At 38.3% G+C, this 23,118-nt stretch overlaps 1 protein-coding gene across 12 annotated transcripts in view; it reads left to right on the top strand.

Moving 5' to 3' along the window:
- EPB41L5 (erythrocyte membrane protein band 4.1 like 5) overlaps nucleotides 1-23,118 on the top strand; it is a 145,923-nt gene that overhangs the window by 11,197 nt on the left and 111,608 nt on the right. For all 12 annotated transcript variants that reach the window (XM_019932330.3, XM_019932327.3, XM_019932326.3 and 9 more), the window contains one exon: nucleotides 8,069-8,173. In XM_019932330.3, coding sequence (XP_019787889.1) covers nucleotides 8,069-8,173 — 105 coding nt within the window. The remainder of the gene's footprint in view (nucleotides 1-8,068; nucleotides 8,174-23,118) is intronic.

The following is a 23,118-nucleotide window of genomic DNA, read 5'->3' as shown; positions in this document are numbered from 1 at the left end:
TTACATACACAGGTGGAAATGATAGGAACGTTCTAGGAGGAATGCCATCTTATGCTGAGAAAGATAGAAGACTAATGGGAAGATGCTCTCTTGATGGTCTTAATTTTCCGCCAAAGAGGTTATGAAGTGAGGACTGTGTCTGAATGAGGTGGTGACCTAGAGGAATTTGTTAGGAAAGAAAAGAATATAAATAGCAAGTACTAGTCTAGATTTAACTGACAAATGAAACTGTAGTTTGCCAGAGCTGTGTGGATCTGTTTCATTTTTTGTTTTCTGCTTGGTTCGTATTCAGTAGCTGCAAGATGAGAGGGTGTATGAAAATGAATAGGACGTTGACCCTTGGATCAGGGATTTCACATCCCTATTCTACACACTGTGGCCACACTGGACCTTGTTACTCTTTGCCCAGACATGGCAGACTATTTTACAACTCTGCCTATGCATAGGGTTTATACTAACTGGAATTATAGGTACAAAGTAGCCAGGAAGGAGGATTCAGGGTCTGGCTTTTTGGAAGGTAACATAGATGTACTCATTCTTGAAGTCAGAGTTCATTGGAGACCTAAAGGACGTTCTGAGCAGAAAGAACTGCATTCTGCTAAGGCTCAGAGGTATGACTTACTAGGGAAATTGTAAGCAGGTGAAAATGCTGGAGTGACAGGAGATAAGGCTGTAAGAGTGAGCAAGGAACAGTAGGAAAGACTGTTTATGCCCTGGAATTCGCACTTTAATCTGTAGAGGAAGAGGAATAATTTTTTAAGGATGAGAGTGACATTCTGTTTTGCAGTTTTAGGAATAATTACATGGGCAGCTTCTGCCACTTTGTCTTCTAACTCTTTCCTGCCTCGAGTCTGTCTCTGTCCTCAACCCCACCATAGACTGTCAAGACTTCATATCTTTCTTCATTTTGTTTTTACCTAAGGTGGCAGAGTTGTATCAGCCCTTCCAGGCCCAATTTCAGATATAAATTCCTCTGAAGCCTTTACTAGTTTTAAGCAGACTTAACTCACCCTCATTTCCTTAGCATTTTGTCGATACTGCAAGGATAGCACTCATATTTATTGTGTTTAAACTAGTTGTGTATGATTTTATTCTTAGTAAGAACCTTGTGATTGCTTGAGGACAAGAAGTATGCACATATTCATCTGTGTACCTCTAGCAGCTAATGCGTAACAGGTGTCTGTCCAGTAATTGTTGAAGAGAATTGAATGGTATATTATGTCAAAAATGTTATTTCCTGTGAATTATTAAGTACGTAATGAAATGAAAAACCCTTAAGAGAGTATGGAATGGGAAAAAAACAAAAACACTAATTCAAAAAGACACGTGCACCCCAGTGTTCATAGCAGCACAATTTACAATAGCCAAGACATGGAAGCAACCCAAGTGTCCATCAACAGATGAATGAATAAAGAGAATGTGGTACATATATACAATGGAATGCCACTCAGCCCTAAAGAGGATGAAATTTTGCCTTTTGCAACAACACAGATGGACTTGAAGGGTGTTATGCTAAGGGAAATAAGTCAGAAACAGACAAATACTGTATGATAATCACTTATATGTGGAATCTAAAAAATAAAACAAATTAGTGAATACAACAAAAAAGAAGCAGACTCACAGATATAAAGAACAAACTAGTGGTTACCAGTGGGGAGAGGGAAAAAGAGAGGGGCAAGTTAGGGGGAGGGGATTAAGAGGTACAAGTGACTGTATAAAATGAATGAGCTACAAGGATATATTGTACAGCACAGGGAATACAGCCAACATTTTATAATAAGTATAGAGTATAACCTTTAAAACTTGTGAATCACTATATTGTATACCTGTAACATATAATATTGTACATCAACTATACTTCAATAAAAAATTTTTTTGAGACAATATGTTTTTTAAATTAATTTATTTAATTTTGGCTGCATCAGGTCTTCAGTGCTGCGTGTGGGCTTCTCATTGCGGTGGCTTCTCTTGTAGCGGAGCATGGGTTCTAGGCACGCGGGCTTCAGTAGTTGTGGCGTGTGGGCTCAGTAGTTGTGGCTTGCAGGCTCTAGGGTGCAGGCTCAGTAGTTGTGGCGCACGGGCTTAGTTGCTCTGCGGCATGTGGGCTCTTCCGGAATCAAGGGTTGAACCCATGTCCCCTGCATTGGCAGGTGGATTCTTAACCACTGCATCACCAGGGAAGTCCGTAGAGACAATATTAAAAACAAGAAAAAAGAAACGTAATGGGATAGAGCCAACTGATTTAGGAACCATTTCCAGGGTTGATAGTAACAGATTGGTATTTTTAAAAATTAATGATTGAGTCAGGTGTTCACCCACCCAGAATAATATTATCAAGATCACATTTTGCAGTTCGTCAGTGATGCATTTTATTTCTGGGTTAGAATCTGAAATTTTTATGAGATCAACATACTGCAGTTAACTTATTTACTTCTTGTCTGAGACTTATTTTCATGAAACAGTATAGTTCTTTTTCATGCTGACTGGACTCCAGATGAAAGTTTTTAAAAATATTCATGCTATCCCTGAATTTCAAATAAAGATGTTTTGGGAGATTCTCATTTTGAGATGTCAGATTTCTGTTAGATTGAGCATTATTAACATCAGGAACCTGCAAATACCTTGTGTTCACTATCGGTTGGCCTATAATTAGCCTCTATTAAGGAGTCAATACATACCCTTGAAAAGACTTTTATTCTGAGGAGGCAGCTACCCAGCTGGCAGAAGCCCATTTTCTCTTTTCTCAAAACACAGCTCCCATGTTTCAAGAAGCTGGCAGATGATGCTTTGGCAGAATAAAGATGCGGATGAGAGCATGTGGGATCTTTCCAGGCCAGGGATCAAACCCGAGTCCCCTGCATTGGCAGGCAGATTCTCAAGCACTGTACCACCAGGGAAGCGCTTTTTTTTGATGTGGACCTTTGTTTTTTTTTTTTTTTTTTTTTTGGGTGTTTATTGAATTTGTTACGAATTTGCCTCGGCCCTGAGGCATGTAGGATCTTAGCTCCCTGACCAGGGATCAAACCTGCACCCCCTGCATTGGAAGGCAAAGTCTTATCCACTGGATCGCCAGGGAAGTAAGTCCCTTAAAATTTCTTTACCTAAATTCCCTACCCCTCTTCCATCAAACTCTCAGGGAGTGATACATTATAATGAAAGGAATGTATCTAGTATTCCTTTCCCTTTCCCTTTGGAATGGGAGTGAATCACAGACCTGAAAAGTTGTTTGTTGAATGGGAAGTGATTGACTATGGTTTTCTGATTCTTGGGCCTCTCCTCTAGGACTCATCTACACCCCCACTAATTTCTCAGAGCTAAATGGAGCTGATACAGACTAGGGTTGAGCTCTTTCTGTTGTTACACATAATCCAGAGAAGCTTATTCATCCTAATGAATATAGCAAAATGAGGAGACAAATTTAAAATAAAGGACAAATTAGTGAGTGGGAAGATCATATTTAGGAACTCTTTTCATAGGAGGAAAGAAAGTACAAAATAGGAAGCATAAGAGAAAAGTTAAGAAATGGAAGTTAAGTCTCTATTCCCCTAAGATTAGGAGCAAGACAAGGATGCCTGCTTTCAGCACTTTGATTCAACATAGTATTGGAAGTTCTAGCCAGAGCAGTTAGGCAGAAAAAAGAAATGATAGGCATCCAGATTCTAAGGGAAGAAGTAAAATTACTTCTGTTCAAGATGACTTGATCTTATAAGTAGGAAACCCTAAAGATTCCACAGTAAAACTATTAGAGCTAATAAAAGAATTCAGAAACATTGCAGGATACAAGATCAACCAACAAGAATCAAGTGCACATCTGTACACTAGTAGTGAGCAATCCAAAAATGAAATTAAGACAATAATTCCTTTACTATAGCATCAAGGAGAATAAACTACTTAGGAATAAGTTTAACCAAGGAGGCAAAAAACATGTACACTGAAAACTACAAAACATTACTGAAATGAAAGAATATCTAAAGAAAAGATAGCCCACGTTCATGGATTGAAAGGTTAATATTGTTAAGAGGACAGTACTACCCAAAGTGATCTGTAGATTCAGTGCACTCCATATCAAAATTCCAAGACCATTTTTTGCACACATAGCATAGGACAGATCATCCTAAAATTCATATGGAATCTCATGGGACTCCAAATAGTCAGAACAGTCTTGAAAAAGAAGGAAAAAGTTGAGTTTGCATGTCCTGATTTGAAAACTTATTACCAAGCTATAGTAATCAAAACAGTATGGTTCTGGCATACAGACAGACCTGCAGACCAATGGAACAGAATGGCAAGTCTAGAAATAGACCTTCAAATACATGGTCAAATGATCTTCTGCAGAGGTGCTAACACCATTCAATGAGGGAAGAGTCTTTTCAACAAACGATGCTGGGAAAATTGAATATCCACACGCGAAAGAATGAAGTTGGATTGTTATGTTACACCATATACAAACATTAACTCAAAACGGATCAAAGACGACTGTGGTATTGTGATTTATAATAAACATATATTTGATCCTTGTCCTGTTTCTGGCACAGAGCCCCTAAAGCCCTTGGAATTTTCTAAGTCAGGAGAGCCCTAAAAGTGTTTTTGTTATGTTAACGAAGCCCACTGATAGGGGTTGGTTGACTGGGGGGACTCACCATGTGATTAGGAGGTTGGAAGCTGGCACCCCCGGCCCCACCCCAGCTGGGAGGGAAGAGGGGCCAGAGATTGAGTTCAGTCCCCAGTGGCCAGTGATTTAATCGGTCATGCCTATTTAATGAGGCCTCTGTAAAGATCCAGAAGGACAAGTTTGGAGAACTTCTGGGTTGGTGAACCAGAACACTTCCACGTGCTGGGTCCCAAACTCCACTGGGACAGAAGCTCTTGTGTTTGGGACCTCACCCTGTGTATCTCCTCATCTGGCTGATAATTTGTATCTGCTGATAATCCTTTGTAATAAACTGTTAATCTAGTGAGTAAACTGATTTCCTGAGTTCTGTGAACTGTTCTAGCAAGTTAATTGAAGCCAGGGAGGGGGTCATGAGAAGCCGGTAGCCAGTAGCAATCTGGACCTGCGATTGGCATCGGAAGTGGGAGCAGTCTTGTGGGACTGAGCTCTTAACTGGTGGAGTCTGATGCTCTCTCCAGGGAGATAGGGTGAGAATTGAGTTTGTCTGACACGCAGTCAGTCTCGTTGGAGAACTGAGTTAATTGCTTGGTTGTGAGGAAGACGCGGACACATCAGAGTGGGTGTAGAATCAGAATGACAAAATTTTAAGTGTGAGAGCTAAAACTATGAAACTCTTAGAAGAAAACATAGGGGAAGATCTTCATAACATTAGATCTGGCAGTGTTTTTTTGGATATGACAATAAAATGTAGGCAGCACAAGAAAAAATAAATAAGTTGGACTTCATCAAAATTAAAAATTTTTGTGCATTAAAGGACACTCACTATCAAGAGAGTAAAAAGACAACCCACAGAATGGGAGAAAATATTTGCAAATTGTGTATCTGATAATGGATTAATATAGAGAATATATAAAGAACTTCTACAACTCAACAACAAAAAAGCAAGTCAAATCAAAAATAGGAAAAGGACTTGAATAAATATTTCTCCGAAAAAGATACGCAAATGGCCAGTGAGTACATGAAAGTATGTTTAACATCAGTAGGCATTAGGGAAATGCAAATCAAAACCACATGAGATACCCTTTTACACCCATTAGATTGGCTGTTACCAACACAAAAAAAAGAAAATCCAGAAAATAACAAGTGTTGGTGAGGATGTGGAAAAAGTGGAACCCTGTACATTGCTGGTGGGAATGTAGAATGGTGCAGGTACTACAGAAAACTGTTTGGCAGCATCTCAAAAAGTTAAACATGGAATTACAGTATTCTACTCCTAAGTATGTACCCAAAAGAATGGAGAGCAGGGACTCAGATACTTGTAAACCACTGTTCACAGCAGTATTATTCACAGTAGCCAACAGGGGGAAACAACCCAGTGCTCATCAACAGATGAGTCAGTAAACAAAATGGCCCGCAGTTGTCCCTCGGGGTCTGTGGGGGGTTGGTTCCAGAACCTGCTGCAGATACCAGAATCCAAGGATACGGAACCGGCCGTATGGAGGGCCGACTGTATACGTACCGTGGAATATTATTCAGCTTTAAAAAGGAATGAGGGACTTCCCTGGCGGTCCAGTGGTTAAGACTCTGAGCTTCCACTGCAGGGGGCACAGGTTTGATCCCTAAGATCTCACACATGCTGCACAGTGCGGCGGGGGTGGGGGGGGGGTGGGGGAGGGAAGCTGAAATTGACATCACACTTTTCAGTGACAACATAGACTGTAGGAGGACGATAGAGTAATATATTTTGAGTGATAGAGTAATGTATTTTGAGTAATAGAGTATTGACAGAAAGTAACTTTGAACCTTGAATTTTATATCCAGCCAACTGTCATTCAAGTATAAGAGCATGATTAAAATATTCTCAAACATAGAAAGTCCCACATGGGAAACATTTCTTGAGGAAAAACTCAAATGAAGAGAGAAATCTAGCAGATGCTGCTAGGTATGTGTAATGTACCTGTGCAAGACATGTAAAGAATGATTGAATACCAAGGTAAAGTTGTTGTCTTAAAAAAAATTAGCCATGACCAAAGAAAAGAAAAATAGAGGAAGTATATCCATAAAACCTGATGAGGATTGGGTGGAGGGGAGGCCGGGGGCGTGAGGCCCTGGTAAAGTTCTGTCTTCATAAAGGGGTGAGAGTTTACCAAATAGAAAGGATGTAGAAAGTGCAGAAAAAGCGGTGGACAAGTCGAAATAATCAAGTTGTCAGTTAAAAGGCAGAAATTGATGATTTAATTAAAAAAATCTACGTTTTTTTATGGGAAATATTCTAAATAATTTAAAACTACGGGGAGGGGCATGGATACAACATACATGAAAATTGAGGCTCTCAACAGTGCTTTTACTTAAAAGGTTATATTTATGGATAGTTACCATATTAGAAATTAAAACAGAAAAATTAGGGACTTCCCTGGTGGTCCAGTGGTTAAGACTTCGCGCTTCCATTGCAGGGGGCGCGGGTTTGATCCCTGGTCAGGGGACTGAGATCCCACATGCTTCAGGGTGTGGCCCCCCCAAAAACCCTGAAAAATTAAAGAAAAACTTTACTGGTTAATTTAAAAATAGCAATAATATACCCCTTATAGGTTAACAGAAGTAACATTTTCGTGAAAAATAACTCTTACTAAACAACAAAAGAATGTAGTGAGAAGAGTAGCATTATTTTATGCACTTTTGCCAGTCTCTTTAATGCTTGATTTAATAGACCAGTACTTAGATTCTCTCATCTGCTCCTGCATTCAGTCTGTTGCAGTATGTTGTTTTGATTGAGGGTACGTGAGGAGACTCCTGGGACCGTGTGGATCTTTCATCTGGGGATCCCTCAGGGGCCCTGAGAGCACACTCTGCGACCTGCTTTTTCTGCGCAGGCTTCTTTGTTATCACCCTGACTCCCTCCAGTTTGGTGTCTCCTGAGTTTATCAGTAGTTTTCTTGCTGTCCATTTTCCCTCCCACCTTCCATTTCTGCTTTTGCTATTTCCTACCCTGCATTCTTTCCGGTTTAAGACCGATCTTCAAGCCTTCACTGATGATTCTACTGTCAGTGACTCCCTCTTCTCTGGCAGATATAGTTAGTTCCACATGGTTTGTGCTTAAGTGTTCTAAGATTTCTTGTTTTCTCTTTCCAGTTATTATAAAGCTCCTTTAAAGTAGGGACCCTAAAAATTGACAAGCAAGAGTTTCTTCTTACACACAGTGTTAGGTACACAGTAATATCTGTTGGTTGATAGGAAGTGACACCATCCAGCAAAGCACATAATAGATCACAAATTCTCTTTTGGCCTTAAATGGTTTATTGGAAAACCGTGGTATCTTGCCCATAACTGGCTACATAGTAATACTTGGTGTTGCAACTATTTTTTTTTTTTAAGAGCTCTTGTGTAATTAAAGCCATCTTCAGTCCAGACTTGTTGATCTTATGAGTCACTTACTGATTTATTTTCTTGCCATTGCAGAAAAAAGCCAAAGGACAAGAGCTGTTTGATCAGATTATGTACCACTTGGACCTTATTGAAAGCGACTATTTTGGACTGAGATTTATGGATTCGGCACAAGTAGCCGTGAGTATCTGTTTTTTGGAGGCTCTAAAACGGGGACAGAAATGAAAGTTGTCAGGTGATGTGCTAAGTGCTACAAGGCTATACACATGCTCAGTGTCTTCTTTTTTCCTGCGCTTTTCTCATTATGGCCTGAGGCTTTGACCCCTTGCTTAAGAATGACCTGAAGTGCTTGTTTTAAAAAAAGAGAGTTCTGGCCCTAAGCCAAATTGCTGGAGCATGATCTTTGCAGATGAGACTTGGAGATCTCAGCTGGTGGATTGGTCTTGGGCAAACTAGAGTTACCACTGTGTCTTGAGGATGCTGGGCTGGGAGGTTTCTGGGCTCTTCGGTGGATGAGTGACAGAAGTTCCTAGTTTGCAAATTAAGGTGAGAGGACTAGGGTATCCCTTCCAGATCTCTGATTATCTAGATGTTCTTTGACGTGTGCCTTTCAGATGAGAGAACAGCATATGTAATAGGGCAGGAAGTTGGAGGCTTCTCAAAGAATTGAGTACTTTACTAGGATTTGACTGGAGGGTATTTGCAAGAGAGTAGTAGTTAAGATTGGAAGGTGGATTCGTGGCCAAACTGAATAGCAAAAATGTTAATAATAAATTGGCACTATTCTCTAATAATTGGGATTAGGGATTTTTCAGGCAGGGAGGTTATATTTTTCTTCAGGAAGTTTTACATCTGAATATTGGGTAGGATTGCTTGGAGTGGGCAGAGAACGAAGTCAGGGAGAGTCAGTGCACACACTTCGGGGATCAAAGTAACATTAGGGCCTAGAGTAGGGCATTCACAGTAGCCGGGAGAGGGAGGGAGCAGGGAGAAGGATATCAAGACCTTAAGGCTTGTTTTCTGGAAGTTTGTGATGGGGTGTGTGTGTGTGTTTAGTGACATAGTAATTGCAGTGTTTAGGACCCGACCCATAGGGACAAATATATTGCGTAACAAGAATTCTCAAGTTCGTTTTGGAGTGAGTTTTCGGTGGTGGGGAGGCGTTTGGTATGATTGATAAATTAACGGGAATACCTCTGTAAGATACTTTATAAACCCACGTGTCTTGGAGATGAACTCCTAGGATGGTTTTATAGAGCATCTTAGCTAAGTGTACAGCTGTTAATAATGTTAGTTGCAGCTGTTTTCTTGATTTCCCCTGATCCCCAATTAAAAAAAAAATAAGCATGAGCATTTAGCTACAGGGTATTGGTTAGGTAAACTTTGATACATCCTTACAGTGGAATACCTGCAACTCATTAAAAACAGTTATTTTTAAGTATACTAATTGACATGAATGATGAAAAAATAAAAAGGGTTACAAAACAGGGTGATTGAATTTTTCTGTTTTTAAAAAATCTGGATATGTGTGCACCCATAAACCTGAAAAATTTTGAAAAGCTGTTTTCCATAGTTTCAGAGTTCTGATCGCTTAATAGATTTAGTATAGGAGGCATGTCTTCCATTCTTCTTTTGAACCTTATTTCTTGTCTATTAGAGGAAACCCCCTAAGGGCAGGGAATGAGTCTTAGTTAACCTCTGTTACCCAGCCTGTGGTAACAGCCCACAAGACCATTTACTGAATTGAATTCTCCTCTGCTACTTAGTTTGATAAAGGCTTGGTTAACTGGTGAGTTGAATATCATTAAACTCTCATCTCTAGAATAATGGAGTTAAAGTCTTACAACCAGCTGAAAAGAATAAATCATTTTGGGGGAAATCACACAGCCTCCTGTTTTTTGAGGGGTTGTGTGGGAAAAGAGGTAGAAGTGTGCCAATGTTACGTTTCAGGTACTTTCTTTCCATTTCTTAAAGTACTTAAGTAATTGTGGAAAGAAACAGACATGCAGCCATTCCTAAGTTGCAATACTTATTCTTTGCTAATAATCAGCAATTACTGAATTACTAGATCCCATATTTTTTCCTCTCATTCGATACACATATAGTGCTTTTCTTCTGGTCATAACAAGTGTCTGGTAAAGCCAGCATTAGAATTTTTAATCCCTACTTTTTTTAGTTTTAGTTTCTCCCTCCCAATGCTCAGAAATCTAGGCATTTAAGATTAAATTTACATAGTCTTACGTTTTTTTCAGTTTCTACTTGTGCCGTCACTAAAATACTCTTTGTGAATTGAGCTGGAAGAACAATAATTGGTGGATGAAAGCTATGGAAGATGAACTCTAGATAGCACTTTAGGTATTCTTAAAGTGCTGACTCACTTGCTTCCATAACAGTCTTGTGACATAAGTGAACATAGAGATGAGTGTCAGTTATTCAGAGCGTGGCCAGATTTAACCCCAGAATTAAACAAAATTGATGCTTTACGACAGTTCAGTTTGTTGGTGAAGATAATGAACGTGATAGATCATGTGGATTTTTGGCCAAGATCATCTATGTAAACGAAGTGGTTTCCATAGCTCTTTTTCTGGAACCATTTGAGAGACAGTTGCAGATAGGATGTCCCATTACCCCTGAATTTCCTACAAACAAGCATGTTCTCCTGCATAACTCAGTACAGTCATCAAAACCAGGAAGTTATCATTGTGACATTACCACCATCTAATCCTCAGACCCCATTCAAGTTGTGCCACTTGTCCCTAGAGAGTCATTTATAGCCAGAGGCTCACTATTTACCAGTCACTCCCCATTCCTCCCCACAGCCCCTGGCAAAGGCTAATCTTTTGTTTGTATGGATTTGCCTGTTTTGAGAATTTCATACAAATGGAGTTATGTAATATGTGGGCTTTGAGTCTGGAAATGCACTTGGCATAATGTTTTTAAGGTTCTTCCATGTTGTAGTACGTGTCAGTGCTTGATCCTTATAGGTGAGTAATATTCCACGGTAGGGATATACCACATTTTTATTCACTCACTGATAGACATTTAAGTTTATTCATTTTTGGCTATTATGAATAATGCTGCTGTGAACATTTGTGTACAAGTTTTTGCGTTGAACATAATTCTCAGTTCTTCCGGATCTGTATCTAGGAGTAGAATTACTGGGTCATAAGGTAACTTTCTTGTATAACTTTTTGAGGAACTGCCAAACTGTTTTCCATAGTGACTGCACCATTCCACATTCCTATCTGCAGTGTATAAGGGTTCCAATTTCTGCGTATCCTCACTAACACAACATTTCCCCTTCTTTTTGATTCTAACTAGTTGGTATGAAGTGGTCTCATTGTGGTATTGATTTGCACTTCCCTAATGGAAAAGATGTGAGCATCTTTTCATGTGTGTATTGACCATTTGTATATCTTCTTTGGAGAAATGTCTATTCAGATTCTTTACCCACTTTAAAATTGGGTTATTTCCTTTTTATTGTTGAGTTGTAAGAGTTAAACTATTGCCTATTCCATAGTCACAAAGATTTAGGCATGTTTTCTTCTTTATCCATTTGGAGTTAATTTTGGTATATGCTGTAAGGTAGGGGTCAAACTTCATTCTTTTACATGCAGATATCCAGTGGTCCTAGCACCACCACTTGTTGAAAAGATTATTCTTTCCGCATTGAATGGTCTTGGCACACTTACTGAAAGTCAGTAGATACACAGGTTTATTTCTGGGTTCTTTGTTCTGTTCCATTCATCCATATGTCGATCCTTATGCCAGCACCACATTGTCTTGATTATTTTAACTTTGTAGTAAGTTTGAAATTGGAAAGTGTGAGTCCTTCAATTTCATTCTTCTGTTTTAAGATTGTTTGGGCTGTTCTGAGTTACTCATATTTCCGTATACATTTTAGGATCAGCTTGCCTGTTTCTGCAAAAAAGGCAATTGGAGTTCTTTGTTTGCTTGTTTGTTTATACAGCAGGTTCTTATTAGTCATCAATTTTATACAGGTCAGCGTATACATCTCAATCCCAATCGCCCAATTCATCACACCCCCACCCCCTGCTGCTTTCCCCCCTTGGTGTCCATACGTTTGTTCTCTACATCTGTGTCTCAATTTCTGCCCTGCAAACCTGTTCATCTGTACCATTTTTCTAGGTTCCACATACATGCATTAATATATGATGTTTGTTTTTCTCTTTCTGAGAAGAGAAAATGCTTCACTCTTTATGACAGTCTCTAGATCCATCCATGTCTCAACAAATGACCCAATTTCATTCCTTTTTATGGCTGAGTAATATTCCATCACATATATGTACCACATCTTCTTTATCCATTCATTGTCGATAGGCATTTAGGATGCTTCCATGACCTGGCTATTATAAATAGTGCTGCAATGAACATTGGGGTGCATGTGTCTTTTTGAATTATGGTTTTCTCTGGGTATATGCCCAGTAGTGGGAGTGCTGGATCATATGGTAGTTCTATTCTTAGTTTTTTAAGGAGCGTCCATACTGTTCTCCATAGTGGCTGTATCAAATTACATTCCCACCAACAGTGCAAAATGGTTCCCTTTTCTCCACACACTCTCCAGCATTTGTTGTTTGTAGATTTTCTGATGATGCCCATTCTAACTGGTGTGAGGTGATACCTCATCGTACTTTTGATTTGCATTTCTCTAATAATTAGTGATGGTGAACAGCTTTTCATGTGCTTCTTGGCCATCTGCATATCTTCTTTGGAGAAATGTCTATTTAAAAGTCTTCTGCCCATTTTTTGATTGGGTTGTTTGTTTTTTTAATATTGAGCTGCATGAGCTGTTTATATATTTTGGAGATTAATCCTTTGTCCGTTGATTCATTTGCAAATATTTGCTCCCATTCTGAGGGGTGTCTTTTCATCTTGTTTATGGTTTCCTTTACCTTGCAAAAGCTTTGAAGTTTCATTAGGTCCCATTTGTTTATTTTTGTTTTTATTTGCATAACTCTAGGACGTGGATCAAAAAAGATCTTGCTGTGATTTATGTCAAAGGGTGTTCTCCCTATGTTTTCCTCTAAGAATTTTATAGTGTCCGGTCTTACATTTAGGTCTCTAATCCACTTTGAGTTTATTTTTCTGTATGGTGTTAGGGAGTGTTCTAATTTCATTCTTTTGCATGTATCTGTCCAGTTTTCCCAGCACCACTTGTTGAAGAGCCTGTCTTTTCTCCATTTTATATCCTTGCCTCCTTTGTCATAGATTAGTTGACCATATGTGCGTGGGTTTATCTCTGGGCTTTCTATCTTGTTCCATTGATCTATATTTCTGTTTTTGTGCCAGTGCCATACTGTCTTCATTACTGTAGCTTTGTACTATAGTCTGAAGTCAGGGAGTCTGATTCCTCCAGCTCTGCTGTTTTTCCCTGAAGACTGCTTTGGCCATTCGGGGTCTTTAGTGTCTCCACACGAATTTTAAGATTTTTTTTTTCTGGTTCTGTAGGAAATGCTGTTGGTAGGGATTGCATTGAATCTGTAGATTGCTTTGGGTAGTATAGTCTTTTTCACAATATTGATTCTTCCAATCCAAGAACATGGTATATCTCTCCATCTGTTGGTATCATCTTTAATTTCTTTCATCAGTGTCTTATAGTATTCTGCATACAGGTCTTTTGTCTCCCTAGGCAGGTTTATTCCTAGGTATTTTATTCTTTTTGTTGCGATGGTAAATGGGAGTGTTTCCTTAATTTCTCTTTCAGATTTTTCATCATTAGTGTATAGGAATGCAAGAGATTTCTGTGCATTAATTTTGTATCCTGCAACTTTACCAAATTCATTGATTAGCCCTAGTAGTTTTCTGGTGGCATCTTTAGGATTCTCTATGTATAGTATCATGTCATCTGCAAACAGCGACAGTTTTACTTCTTCTTTTCTAATTTGTATTCCTTTTATTTCTTTTTCTTCTCTGATTGCTGTGGCTAGGACTTCCAAAACTATGTTGAGTACAAGTGGCGAGAGTGGACATCCTTGTCTTATTCCTGATCTTAGAGAAAATGCTTTCAGTTTTTCACCATTGAGAATGATGTTTGCTGTGGGTTTGTCGTATATGGCCTTTATTATGTTGAGGTAGGTTTCCTCTGTGCCCACATTCTGGAGAGTTTTTATCATAAGTGGGTGTTGAATGTTGTCAAAAGCTTTTTCTGCATCTATTGAGATGATCATATGGTTTTTCTTCTTCAGTTCGTTAATATGGTGTATTACATTGATTGATTTGCATATACTGAAGAATCCTTGCATCCCTGGGATAAACCCCACTTGATCATGGTGTATGATCTTTTTAATGTGTTGTTGGATTCTGTTTGCTAATACTTTGTTGAGGATTTTTGCATCTATATTCATCAGTGATATTGGTCTCTAATTTTCTTTTTTTGTAGTATCTTTGTTTGGTTTTGGTATCAGGGTGATGGTGGCCTCATAGAATGAGTGTTCGTTCCTCTGCAGATTTTTGGAAGAGTTTGAGAAGGATGGGTGTTAGCTCTTCTCTAAATGTTTGATAGAATTCGCCTGTGAAGAAGCCATCTGGTCCTGGACTTTTGTTTCTTGGAAGATTTTTAATCACAGTTTCAATTTAATTACTTGTGATTGGTCTGTTTATATTTTCTATTTCTTCCTGGTTCAGTCTCGGAAAGTTATACCTTTCTAAGAATTTGTCCATTTCTTCCAGGTTGTCCATTTTTTTGGCATAGAGTTGATCGTAGTAGTCTCTTAGGATGCTTTGTATTTCTGCGGTGTCTGTTTTAACTTCTCCTTTTTCATTTCTAATTTTATTGATTTGAGTCCTCTTCCCTCTTTTTCTTGATGAGTTTGGCTAATGGTTTATCAATTTTGTTTATCTTCTCCAAGAACCAGCTTTTAGTTTTATTGATCTTTGGTATTGTTTTCTTTGTTTCTATTTCATTTATTTCTGATCTGATCTTTATGATTTCTTTCATTCTGTGAACCTTGGGTTTTGTTTGTTCTTTCTCTAGTTCCTTTAGGTGTAAAGTTAGACTGTTTATTTGAGATTTTTCTCGTTTCTTGAGTTAGGATAATATTGCTATAAACTTCCCTCTTAGAACTGCTTTTGCTGCATCTCGTAGGTTTTGGTCGTCGTGTTTTCATTGTCATTTGTCTCTAGGTATTTTTTGATTTCCTCTTTGATTTCTTCAGTGATCTCTTGGTTATTTAGTAACGTATTGTTTAGCCTCCATGTGTGTGTGGCTTTTACTTTTTTTTTCCTGTAATTCATTTTTAATCTCATAGCATTGTGGTCAGAAAAGATGCTTGATATGATTTCAATTTTCTTAAATTTACTGAGGCTTGATTTGTGACCCAAGATGTGATCTATCCTGGAGAATGTTCCATGTACACTTGGGAAGAAAGTGTAATCTGCCATTTTTGGATGGAATGTCTTATATAATCAATTAAATCTATCTGGTCTGTTGTGTCATTTATAGCTTGTGTTTCCTTATTAATTTTCTGTTTGGATGATCTGTTTATTGGTGTAAGTGAGGTATTAAAGTCCTCCACTATTATTGTGTTACTGTCGATTTCCTTTTTTATAGCTGTTAGCAGTTGCCTTATGTATTGAGGTGCATATGTATTTATAATTGTTATATCTTCTTCTTGGATTGATCCCTTGATCATTATGTAGTGTCCTCCTTGTGTTTTGTAACATTCTTTTTTTTAAAGTCTATTTTATCTGATATGAGTATCGCTACTCCAGCTTTCTTTTGATTTCCATTTGCATGGAATGTCTTTTTCCATCCCCTCACTTTCAGTCTTTATGTGTCCCTAGGTCTGAAGTGGGTCTCTTGTAAGCAGCATTTATATGGCTCTTGTTTTTGTATCCAGTCAGCAAGCCAGTGTCTTTTTGTTGGAGCATTTAATCAATTCACGTGTAAGGTAGTTATCAGTATGTATGTTCCTATTACCATTTTCTTGATTGTTTTGGGTTTGTTTTTGTAGGTCCTTTTCGTCTCTTGTGTTTCCCACTTAGAGAAGTTCCTTTAGCATTTGTTGTACAGCTGGTTTGGTGGTGCTGAATTCTCTTAGCTTTTGCTTTTCTGTAAAGCTTTAGATTTCTCCATGGAATCTGAATGAGATCCTTGCTGGGTAGAGTAATCTTGGTTGTAGGTTCTTCTCTTTCATCACGTTAAGTATATCTTGCCACTTCCTTCTGGCTTGTAGAGTTTCTGCTGCGAAATCAGCTGTTAGCCTTATGGGAGTTCCCTTGTATATTACTTGTGGTTTTTCCCTTGCTGCTTTCAATAATTTTTATTCGTCTTTAATTTTTGCCAGTTTGATTACTGTGTGTCTTGGCGTGTTTCTCCTTGGGTTTATCCCGTATGGGACTCGCTGCACTTCCTGGACTTGGGTGGCTGTTTCCTTTCCCATGTTAGGGAAGTTTTTGATTAAAATCTCTTCACTTATTTTCTGGAGTCCTTTCTCTCTCTCTTCCTCTTCTGGGACCCCTATAATGCGAATGTTGTTGCGTTTAATGTTGTCGCAGAGGTCTCTTAGGCTGTCTTCATTTCTTTTCATTCTTTTTTTCTTTATTCTGTTGTGCAGCAGTGAATTCCACCATTCTGTCTTCCAGGTCACTTATCTGTTCTTTTGCCTCAGTTATTCTGCTATTGATTTCTTCTAATGTAGTTTTCATTTCAGTTATTGTATTGTTCATCTCTGTTTGTTTGTTCCTTAATTCTTCTAGGTCATTGTTAAATATTTCTTGCATCTTCTCGATCTTTGCCTCCATTCTTTGTCCGAGGTCCTGGATCCTCTTCGCTATCATTATTCTGTATTCTTTTTCTGGAAGGTTGCCTATCTCCACTTCAGTTAGTTGTTTTTCTGGGGTTTTATCTTGTTCCTTCATCTGGTACATAGCCCTCTGCCTTTTCATCTTGTCTATCTTTCTGTGAATCAGGCAATTGGAGTTTTGACCAGAGTTGCATTGAATCTGTATATCCATTTGGGAAGTATCATCATCTTAACAATGATAAGTATTATACATGACCACGGAATGTCTTTCCATGTATTAGGTCTTTATATTTCTTAAAACAGTGTTTTAAAGTTTCAGTTTACATGTCTTTCACCTTCTTGGTTAAACTTACTCTTATTCCTTTGATGCTATTGTAATATGTGATTTTCTTGATATCATTTTTGTATTTTGTTTGGATTCTAGTATATAGAATTCATTTTCACATATGTATCTTGTATCTTGCAACCTTGCTGAACTTATGTATTCGTTTTTATGTGTTTTATGTATAAGATCATGTCATCGGCCAAAAGAGGTAAGTTTTACTTCTTCCTTTTGAATCTGAATGCCTTTTATTTCTTTTTCTTTTATCTCTTTTTCTTGCCTAAGTGCCCTGTCTAGAACCTTTACCAAAATGTTGAATAGAAGTGGTAAAGGTGGACATTCTTGTCTTATTCTTGATCTTAGGGGAAAAGCGTTAAGTCTTTCACCAATCAAGTATGATGTTACCTGTGGGAGTTTTATAGGTGCCCTTTATCATTTTGAAGAAGGTCTCTTCTATTCCTATTTGTATGTTTTTATCGAGAAAGGGTGTTGGGTTTTGTTAAATGCTTTTTCTGCATTTATTGAGATCATATGGTATACTTCCTGTATTCTATTAATATGATGTATTACATTGACATTTTTGTTGGTGTGTTGAACCTTTCTTGCATTTCTGGGATAAATTTCACTTGGTCATGGCATATAATCCTTTACATATGTTGCTTGATTTGATTTTGTTGAGGATTTTGAAGTCCATATTCATAAGGAATATTGGTCTATAGTTATTTTTGTTTTTTCCCCCTTGCAATATCTTTGTCTGGTTTCATTCAGAATGAATTGGAAAGTCTTCTCTCGTCTATTTTTTGGAAGCTCTCACGAAGGATTGGTGTTCATTCTTATTTCAACACTTGGTAGAATTCACCAGTGAAGCCATCTGGGGCCTGGGCTTTTCTGGGAAGTTTTTTGATTAGTGACTCAATCTCTTTACTTGTTATAGTTATATTCAAATTTTCTGTTTGTTTCTTCACTTTTTAAACCAGGCCACTGTAGAGTGCCAGAGGTGGACTTACTGGATGGAGAGGTTGGGATAGTAGGCCTAAACCAGGATTATTCTGGCATACTAGGATATATGGTTACCCTTGTTTTTAGTTGACTGCACAATACTGCCCTGTTTCTATTTTCAAATCTAAACTTAATTTAGTATCATTTTATATAGTCCAGTGATGATCTTAAACCTTGAGTTATGATGACAAAATCTATGGATGCTTTCCCTAGAAAAAGGCACGTACATATAACATTCCGTGCACATGTATAGGTAATTCAGGTATTCCAGAAGCCCACCTATGGACTCTTATTTAGTAATAACTCTTCTTTAGCAAATAAACAACCTGTGGCTTAAGGAAAAACAGATGATGGTATTCATTTGCATGCTTTTTCTTCAAGTCTTTATGATAATATTGTTTTTGAAAATTTATTATCTTTTATACTGTTGGTGAAACCTTGTTATTAAATCTCATTGTATGACTCTGCAAAAAACTTTATGGTAATTTAATGAATCCTTCCTTCTTGATGAAGGATTTTGGGAGACTCTCTCATAGAAATAACAGGATGTGTAAAGAGTTGCCTTATGGCAGCAGAACTGTATACATCAATGGTTTTTTAAAAAAGGGTGATTTGGGGTAATTTTCTTGTACAATAGAACTTTCCAGCATGGAAGTAATATATCTTAAGCCAGGCAAGAAGGAGTTCTTCTTTTGATACTGTGTGGTTTTAGGTTAGTACAATAAGAATTTGCAGAATTGTTAATTGGAATTAACTATAACGATTTGCTAGAGAACATGTATGATTTATTTTGTTTTTGTTTTTGTTTTTTTTGCGGTATGCGGGCCTCTCCCCGCTGTGGCCTCTCCCGCTGCGGAGCACAGGCTCCGGACACGCAGGCTCAGCGGCCATGCCTCACGGGCCCAGCCGCTCTGCGGCGTGCGGGATCCTCCCGGAACGGGGCACGAACCCGTGTCCCCTGCATCAGCAGGTGGACTCTCAACCACTGCGCCACCAGGGAAGCCTTGTATGATTTATTTTGAAGGAATAATATTCAGTCTTAAAATCAAAAAGCTACAGGAATCAGGAGAACAAAAGGGAAGCGAGATGGCATGCATATTAAAGACATGGGAGTGTTATTTATTTCCAAGAAGAAGTATGGTTTTTCTCTTTTTTTGAATCATACTACATGCTTGGTATGGTTTCTTTTCTCATTTTTGATAGATACAGAGACAGAAAAAGACAGCACCGTGATAAATTGTAGCTGACACATTGATTGGTAGAGGAATTGTGGTGAAGTAGGGAGCATATCACTTTTGCCTGCAAAAAGGAGGCAGAGGGGCAGGTACCACCTAGCTCTAGCCGTTTGTTGCCAGATAGCATTGCTGGATCTTCAGGTATTTCAAGAGAAGCTGGAAATCCAGATCTTTAGAATAAATCTTTCATTTTTTAAAAACAGTGGTTAAATTTTAAAACATAGAGTGGCTGATGGAAGAAATCAAAAAAGAGCTAAATAAATTGAGAGACATGCTGTGTGCATGGATTAGAAGACTCAGCAAAGTTATCTGTTTTTCCCTAATTAATATACAAATTTAATGCAGTTTGTATCAGAATTCCAGAAAATCCTCTGTAGATCCAGACAAAATTATTTTAAAACTTATATGGAAAGGCAGAGGCTCTAGAATAGCTAAAAAACCATTTCGAAAAAGAAAAGTAGTGAGAGTACTTGCTCTGCTCAACTTGAAGAGTTACAACTGCCGTAACCAGGACCGCATGGCGTTGGCAGAACCTCAGACATGCAGATCAGTGGCACAAAATGGGGAGCTCAGAAGAAGCTGTGCATGGCTGTGGCCAGCTGAGTTTTGACAAAGATTCCAGAGAAGTTCAGTCAAAGAAGAGTAGTGTTAATAATGGTGCTGGATCAACTGGATATCAGGTGAAAAAATGAACCCTGGCCTAAACCTCATACCTATACAAAAATTAACTCAGAAATAGATGGTGTATGTAAACATAAGATGTAAAACTATAAACTTAGAAATACATAGCAGAAAATCTTTGAGACCTAGGATTGGAGAAGATTTATGAGACGTGACACCAAAAACATGATCCATTTTTTAAAAACCGATAAGATGAATTTTATAAAAATTACAACGTTTTGCTCTGGGAAAGGCCCTCTTAAAAGGATCAAAAGCGCCAAGCTATGGATGGGGAGAAAATATTCGCAAACCACATATCTGACAAAGAACTCATATCTAGTGTATATAAAGAACTCCTAAACTCAACATTTAGAAAACAAATAATCCAGTTAGAAAAGTGAACCAAAGACATGAAGAGACATTTCACCAAAGAGGATATACAGATGGCAAGTAAACACACACAAAAAAGTTCAACATCCCTAGACATCAGGGAAATGCAAAATAAGACCTTGGTGAGCTGTCATCACGGTACACCTGTGAGAACAGCTGAAATAAAACATCGTGACAACTCCAAATGCTGGGGAGGATGTGGGGCAACTGGATCTCTCAAACACTGCTTTGGGGAGCGTCAGAACGGTTCAGCTGCCATGGAAAATAGTCTGGCAGCTTCTTAAAAAAGCCAAACTTACATTTGCATGTGACTCAGCAATCGTATATATGGTCATTTATCCTAGAGAAATGAAGACTTATGTCTTCACAAAAACCTGTGCATGATTGTTCGTGACTTTATTAGTAATAGCAAAAAACTTGAAAAAAACCAGTGTCCTACAGTAGGTTAATGATTAAACCAACTGTGACACATTCATACCTTGGAATACTACTCAGCAATAGAAAACAAAAATCTGTTGACACACACAACTTGGATGGGTTTCAAGGGCATTATGTTGAATAAAAACAGCCAATCTCAAAAGGTCATATGCTGTATACTTCCATTTATGTAACACTCTCAAAATTAGAGAGAGAGAGATCAAATTAACGGTTGCTGAGGTTTAGGGATGTTGAAGGTGGGAGAGGTGTGTCTGTAGAGGAGTATTGCCTGAGAGCTCTTGGTGCTAGTGGAATGTTTCTTTATCTTGGTTGTGGCATCAGTTCAGGACTCTAGCTGTGTGAGAAAGTGACATAGAACTGTGTATGCACGTTGTACCAATGTGAGTCTCCTGATTTTAATATTGTACTATAATTGTGTAAGATGTGAGCACTGGGGGACGAAGGGGAAGATAGGACCTCTTGCAGCTTCCTGTGAACATTGCATAATAAAAAACTTTTTAAAGAATTTGAAAAATATAGTATGGACCAAACAAAATATGTTTTGGCCAAGATTTAATCCTCTGATCTATCTATACGTTTGTGACCTCTGGTTAATGAAGTTTCTCAAACTTCATATTTAGAGCTTAGAATTTTAACTGGCCCAATCAAGTTTTTAAAAAAGAATGAGTCACCTAGATTGTAGACACTTATGTTCAGTAAAGGGAAACATAGGTAGCATTTCTCATAATCCTCGGAAAAGAAGGAAAAAACACAATAGTAATTATTTTTTGCCTTTTCCTTAAATCAATTTGATAGCTTGTATTGGTTCATTATATATATACATATATATGTACATATATTGATATATTAAACTTCCCTTGTTCTTTATGTAAAAAATCCTAAATAAAATACCAGCACACTTGTGTTCAGCAGCCTATTAAAAGTATAAATAATACATTATGATCAGGTGGAGTTTATTCTCAGAAATGCATGGATGATTCAATATCAGTCATTATAATTCATCAGATGTTGTATTGTATATCGTGGGATCGTCTCCTGCCTTTGCTGTTAAGAGGATGATACTTTCTTGCTTAGTTGGTGCTAGGTTTTGACCACGTGACTTGCTCTTGGCAGTAGAATATAAGTCTGATGTGTGCCACTTCTGAGCAGGCTACCTAACCCTTCATTTATGCTGTTAACTGCTTCATCATACACTTAAGTGAAACTACATTCAGAAAAGATTGACACTCAAATCTCTACCACAGAAGAAAGTAAGAGAAGTAACTTGATTACTTGAAGTTTATGGCATTTAGTTTAGACAACACTGACTGCAGATGGAAATGGAGATGTTGAATCCAAAGCTGAGAGGTAGACAACATTTTAGTCGTCTGGTGGAACACTGGGGAAATACTATGCAAGTGCACAGCTGGAGACAGCAAGAGTGGACCCTCCGTGGCGGGTCCTAGATCCCTGAGCCAGGGGAAGGGTCAGGCCTCGTTCCTGGCACTGCGGGTGTGATGTGGTGAGCTGTGTTTGCCTCATCTGAGGTTGGGCAGATAATACTCCACTCTCGACTTCCTTTCGTGTGGGTTCAGTGACCTTTGGAGCCTCTTCCTGGCCCCAGAACCCCTTGAATAAACCTCATGGACTTTGGCCTGTACAGAATTGACCTCCCTTCTCCCTGCGTAGATCTAGCCTAGTTTTGGAAGCTGCGCCCGTCTCCAGGGTGATGGTAGGTCTTCGGCAGACAGGTGGCCCAGCAGGCGACACCTGTGAGAACAGACCTGGTAGTTGCTCAAGGGCTTTGCTCAACTTCTGTGCAGATTTTTGGTGATTAAAGTACAACAGACAAACAACTTTACATTAATAGAGAAACAAACAACAGAAGCATTCCTACTACAGACAGGCAGGAGACAGAGATGCCCCTTATTACCACTGCTATTAAATTTCATAACAGAAGTAACAGCAAATGCAGTTATAGGAGTTATAAACGTTGGAAAGAAGGAGGTGAAATGATCACTGTTGGCAGCTGATTTGGATTTTTGGATTGTTACTGAGAACTTAACACAAACAATAGGGTCGATAAAGTAGTGGGGAGTGAGAAATATATAGAAATAACCTATATGTTAAACGTACATATGTATGTATTCTATATTGTGACACGCACACAGGCACATATATTTGCACATGTATTTTTTTTTCCAAAAAAGTGTATTTCCAAAATAGATTATGTGCTGTATTTCCAGAGAGTGAATGTATAAGCTACCTAGCTCATCTACATTTCCATTTTAAATTTGACTTTAAGAGTCCTAAGAAGGCATACTAATAACACACAGA

The sequence above is a fragment of the Tursiops truncatus genome, chromosome 7 (genome assembly GCF_011762595.2).
Source record: "Tursiops truncatus isolate mTurTru1 chromosome 7, mTurTru1.mat.Y, whole genome shotgun sequence".
NCBI classification, from domain to species: domain Eukaryota; kingdom Metazoa; phylum Chordata; class Mammalia; order Artiodactyla; family Delphinidae; genus Tursiops; species Tursiops truncatus.
This window is presented reverse-complemented; position numbering and strand designations above follow the sequence as displayed.